We start from the raw sequence: 5,385 nt of genomic DNA, 5'->3' as shown, positions 1-5,385 counted from the left end.
GAGTGTTGGGGGGGGCGGGGGAGTGTTGGGGGGCGCGGGGAGTGGTTGGGGGGGCGGGGGAGTGTTGGGGGGGGGGCGGGGGAGTGTTGGGGGGGGCGGGGGGAGTGTTGGGGGGGGGCGGGGGAGTGTTGGGGGGGGGCGGGGGAGTGTTGGGGGGGGGCGGGGGAGTGTTGGGGGGGGGCGGGGGGAGTGTTGGGGGGGGGCGGGGGAGTGTTGGGGGGGGGCGGGGGAGTGTTGGGGGGGGGCGGGGGAGTGTTGGGGGGGGGCGGGGGAGTGTTGGGGGGGGCGGGGGAGTGTTGGGGGGGGCGGGGGAGTGTTGGGGGGGGGGCGGGGGAGTGTTGGGGGGGGCGGGGGAGTGTTGGGGGGGGGCGGGGGGAGTGTTGGGGGGGGGGCGGGGGAGTGTTGGGGGGGGGCGGGGGAGTGTTGGGGGGGGGCGGGGGGAGTGTTGGGGGGGGGCGGGGGGAGTGTTGGGGGGGGGGCGGGGGAGTGTTGGGGGGGGGCGGGGGGAGTGTTGGGGGGGGGCGGGGGAGTGTTGGGGGGGGGCGGGGGAGTGTTGGGGGGGGGCGGGGGAGTGTTGGGGGGGGGCGGGGGAGTGTTGGGGGGGGCGGGGGAGTGTTGGGGGGGGCGGGGGGAGTGTTGGGGGGGGCGGGGGAGTGTTGGGGAGGGGCGGGGGAGTGTTTGGGGGGGGCGCGGGGGAGTGTTGGGGGGGGCGGGGGGAGTGTTGGGGGGGGGCGGGGGAGTGTTGGGGGGGGGGGCGGGGGGAGTGTTGGGGGGGGGGCGGGGGAGTGTTGGGGGGGCGGGGGAGTGTTGGGGGGGGCGGGGGGAGTGTTGGGGGGGCGGGGGAGTGTTGGGGGGGGGCGGGGGAGTGTTGGGGGGGGCGGGGGAGTGTTGGGGGGGGCGGGGGAGTGTTGGGGGGGGGCGGGGGAGTGTTGGGGGGGGCGGGGGAGTGTTGGGGGGGGGCGGGGAGTGTTGGGGGGGCGGGGGAGTGTTGGGGGGGGGCGGGGGGAGTGTTGGGGGGGGGCGGGGGAGTGTTGGGGGGGGCGGGGGAGTGTTGGGGGGGCGGGGGGAGTGTTGGGGGGGGGCGGGGGAGTGTTGGGGGGGGGCGGGGGGAGTGTTGGGGGGGGGCGGGGGAGTGTTGGGGGGGGGCGGGGGGAGTGTTGGGGGGGGGCGGGGGAGTGTTGGGGGGGGGCGGGGAGTGTTGGGGGGGGCGGGGGAGTGTTGGGGGGGGCGGGGGAGTGTTGGGGGGGGGCGGGGGAGTGTTGGGGGGGGCGGGGGAGTGTTGGGGGGGCGGGGGAGTGTTGGGGGGGGCGGGGGAGTGTTGGGGGGGGCGGGGGGAGTGTTGGGGGGGGCGGGGGAGTGTTGGGGGGGGCGGGGGAGTGTTGGGGGGGGCGGGGGGAGTGTTGGGGGGGGCGGGGGAGTGTTGGGGGGGCGGGGGAGTGTTGGGGGGGGCGGGGGAGTGTTGGGGGGGGGCGGGGGAGTGTTGGGGGGGGGCGGGGGGAGTGTTGGGGGGGGCGGGGGAGTGTTGGGGGGGGGCGGGGGAGTGTTGGGGGGGGGCGGGGGGAGTGTTGGGGGGGGGGGCGGGGGAGTGTTGGGGGGGGGCGGGGGAGTGTTGGGGGGGTGCGGGGGAGTGTTGGGGGGGTGCGGGGGAGTGTTGGGGGGGGGCGGGGGAGTGTTGGGGGGGGGGGCGGGGGAGCTAGGTGGCTCCGCCCAATGAGAGTTCGCTGAAGCAGGGGAGAGAGTAGCAATGTCACGTATAATTACACCTGCCCGATGTAGAAGCAGACATGTTACACTGGTGACCAGTCAGAGATAGTGAGCAGGTCCCTCCCTCTCAGCGTCTCCCGAGTCCTCCAGCCTGTCTGAGGAGGACCGGGGAGGGGCTGACAGTGTCCTCAGGTATCTCCATGTTCCGGGAAGTAGATACTCAGGAGAGATTCCCACCCCCACTCCCACCAAATGGAGACTAGACTGAATATTAACGTGATGCCCCCTCAAGAAGAATAGTCAGGGACTGGCTGTCATTCAAGCACCGCATCCTGCCCTCACCGGCAACTGTGGGCGACCAATCGACAGCAAAGCCCTCTGTCATGTGACCTCCGAAGGCGAAGATTGGCTGCAGCTTGGACTGCTTCTCCCGGAGGAAAGTGGACATGGCCTCGGCCTGTGACAGGGCCTTCAGCTGCTCCCTCAGCTCCCACACCTCAACCTGAGCCTTCTCAGACCAGACCGCAGCGACCTGGGTCCCACCCAGATCCTTCACCTGCAGAGAGAGAGAACAGAGATCAGTGAGAGACGGAGAGAGAGAGAGAAAAAACAGAGATCAGTGCGAGGCAGAGAGAAATGGGGGCGGGAGGATGGAGTGTGCGTGAGGGAGAGAGAGACAGAGCAGGGGGTGGGTGGGAGGGGAGAGGAGAGACGGAGGGGAGGGTAGGGTAGAAAGAGAGACATTGGAGAGGAGGGAGAGAGGGAAGGAAGCAGACGGGGGGAGAGGTAAAGATGGAGGGAGGGGAATGACGTGGAGATAGTGGGTGGAGTGTGTTGTTCCTGCCTCTCACCCGCACACGGTTCACTCCGCCATAGTGCGGCACCATGGCGATTTCAAGCTGTGGTTTGGTCTGCTCCTCCTCCTCCTCCTCTTCGTCACTCTCGCTGCTCTCCGACTCGGAGTCTGAACGAGTCTCCTTGGTGCCCCAGAGATTGTGCATCTTCATCACCAGCAACCTGACAGGAGAGCAAAGACATCCGAGAATCAGCCCGTGACCCCGACCTCAACCCCACCGTGACCCCCAGCCCTGACCCGGGTCTCGACCCCCACCCCACCATGACCCCGGCCCCAACCACAACCCTTCACTGACCCCGTTCTTCACCCCTCATTGACCACAGCTGCTGGACCTTGATGTCTTCACTGAAGGACCCTGTACTTTGGTCCTCACTGACCCCTGACCCCCATTGCCCCCTCTTTCTCCAAGCCTGGCCACACCCAGCCCCACTCCTGCACACTTCCCCCACTCTCCAGCGACCGCTCCGCCCTCTGGTGCTGACCTGTTCTCCTGTGCTGTGTTGGCCTGGGTCCCCGCGCACAGATACAGGGTCAGGGGGTAGTCCGTGCGCTCGCTCCCCAGGTTGTCTCGGATGATGTCGAAACTCAGGCATGGGGCACCTGTCAGCAGGGGTGGGGAGAGAATAGATCAGAAAACCAGCCCACTCTGCCCCAAACACTATCAAACCCCCTCCCCAATTCTAACACTCACCTCCACATCAAATTCTCTATCTTAGCCCAGAGATGATTGGGATACCCAGAGCTCCCAAATCAAATCCCCCCTTTTACAATTCCCGTTCAAATACATAACACTCATCCCAACAAAAATCTCTACTTTATTCATTCACTGGATGTGGGTGTCGATGGTCAGTCCCAGCATTTATTGCCCATCCCTAATTGCCCCGAGAAGTTGGTGATGAGCTGCCTTCTTGAATACCAGTCAGTCTGTGTGGTGTAGGTACACCCACAGTGCTGTTAGGGAGGGAGTTCCAGGATTGTCATTGGACATCAGTCAGTCCGTGTGGTGTAGGTACACCCACAGTGCTGTTAGAGAGAGAGTTCCAGGATTGTTATTGGACATCAGTCAGTCCCATGTAGTGTAGGCACACCCACAGAGCTGTTAGGGAGGGAGTTCCAGGATTGTTATTGGACATCAGTCAGTCTGTCTGGTGTAGGTACACCCACAGAGCTGTTAGGGAGGGAGTTCCAGGATTGTTATTGGACATGAGTCAGTCTGTCTGGTGTAGGTACACCCACAGAGCTGTTAGGGAGGGAGTTCCAGGATTGTTATTGGATGTCAGTCAGTCAATGTGGTGTAGGTACACCCACAGTGCTGTTCGGAAAGGATGTTCCAGGATTTTGACCCAGTGACAGTGGAGGAATGGCCGATCTATTTCCAAGTCAGGGGGGTGAGTGACTTGGAGGGGAACATCCAGGTGGTGGTGTTCCCAGGTATCTGCTGCCCTTGTCCTTCTAGATGGGAAGGTGCTGCTTAAGGAACCTTGGTGAGATCCTGCAGTGCATCCTAGAGATGGTACACACGGTTGTCACGATGCGTCAGTGATGGAAGGAGTGAATGAATGCTTAATGTGGTGGATGGGATGCCAATTATGTTTTGTGCCGGAACTACTGATGAAAAGTCACCAGACCCAAAGCTGTGTGTTTTTCTCCTTCTCCACAAATTCTACAAACATATTCCTGTTGTTATTTCAGATTCCCAGTATTATGCTTTGGGGATACACATTGTGGTTTGAGTACAATTCTACTGATGGCCCACAGTGCTTCACGGATGCCCAGTCTTGTGGTGCTAGATCTGTTCGAAGTCTGTCCCATTCAATACGGTGATGGTGGCACACAACACGATGGAGGTTATTCTCAATGTGAAGGCAGGACTTCACAAGGACTGTGCGGTGGTCACCATTACCGTCATGGACAGATGCAGCTGCAGCCGCAGATTGGTAAGGATGAAGTCAAGTTTAGCTCACAGCCAACTTGGTCTGTGGTGTCCCTGAGTCACTGTGCAAATCCTGATTTGCGGGTGCACAACCCCAATTCCCCCTTTAAATCCCTATTTTGAGGTTTCCAACCCCAACTGCCCCTTTAAATCCGTTTTTGAGGTGTACAACCACAATTTCCCCTTTAACTGCCCCTGATTTGTAGGTGCGCTCCCGCAATGTCGCCACATTTCGCGATGCGCTCCCCATGCCGCCATGTTCAGCGGAGCGCTCCCTCACCGCTCTGTGCTCGCTGGTACAGCCGGTAGGCCGCCTCGTCCCGCACCAGCTCCTCGCCGTCGGCCAGCGGCTGCCCGGGCAGGTAGACACGGCGCGGCGCGCCTTCAGAATCGGACTCTTCCTCCTCCATCGCCTCATCATCTTCCATCCCCTCCTCGCTGCTGCCGCTCGGTTTCTCGTCCGCCATCTTTTCCCAACCGGCACTCAGGCGCCTCGGCTAGACACTACACACATACTGGCAATGAGGAAGGACCCTTCCACGTTAAAGAGCTGGCTGTGACAAATAGGGTGCCGTCATCTTTGATGGAGCACGTGGAGAGGACATCAAGCCTGTTTGCCAGCCTCCCTCTGCGCGTGTGACCAGGGAGACGCCATCTTTGATCAAGTCTGGTTCCCTCCTGATTCCTGCTCATTTTGCAGCATCTTAAAGGCAAACCTGCTGGGGGCGGGGTTGTTGCATTCGTGGCTGGGTTAGATGGGATTCCTAGGGGTGGCACAGTGATTACCACTGCTGCCTCACAGCACACAGGGGATTCAGAGAGTCAGTGCAGATTCCTTGGGCCGAATGGCCTTCTCCTGCACTGTGGGGATTCTATGCTTTGCTGAGGGGCT

At 62.8% G+C, this 5,385-nt stretch overlaps 1 protein-coding gene across 1 annotated transcript; it reads right to left on the bottom strand.

Annotated features, from left to right (window-relative positions):
- Window positions 1-2,046: 2,046 nt before the first annotated feature.
- Window positions 2,047-5,003, bottom strand: LOC144489059 (glutamate-rich WD repeat-containing protein 1-like; the record flags this gene model as incomplete). Its single annotated transcript, XM_078207009.1, has 4 exons — window positions 4,774-5,003; window positions 3,043-3,160; window positions 2,556-2,721; window positions 2,047-2,260 (listed from the first exon to the last, which is right to left on the bottom strand). Coding segments are annotated over exons 1-4 (685 nt in total), but the record flags the coding sequence as incomplete, so codon positions are not given.
- Between the last annotated feature and the right edge of the window lie 382 nt (window positions 5,004-5,385).

This window comes from Mustelus asterias, unplaced genomic scaffold, assembly GCF_964213995.1.
Source record: "Mustelus asterias unplaced genomic scaffold, sMusAst1.hap1.1 HAP1_SCAFFOLD_1976, whole genome shotgun sequence".
Classification (NCBI taxonomy): domain Eukaryota; kingdom Metazoa; phylum Chordata; class Chondrichthyes; order Carcharhiniformes; family Triakidae; genus Mustelus; species Mustelus asterias.
The sequence above is the reverse complement of the archived record's forward strand: the minus strand, read 5'-3'. Positions and strand labels throughout refer to the sequence as shown.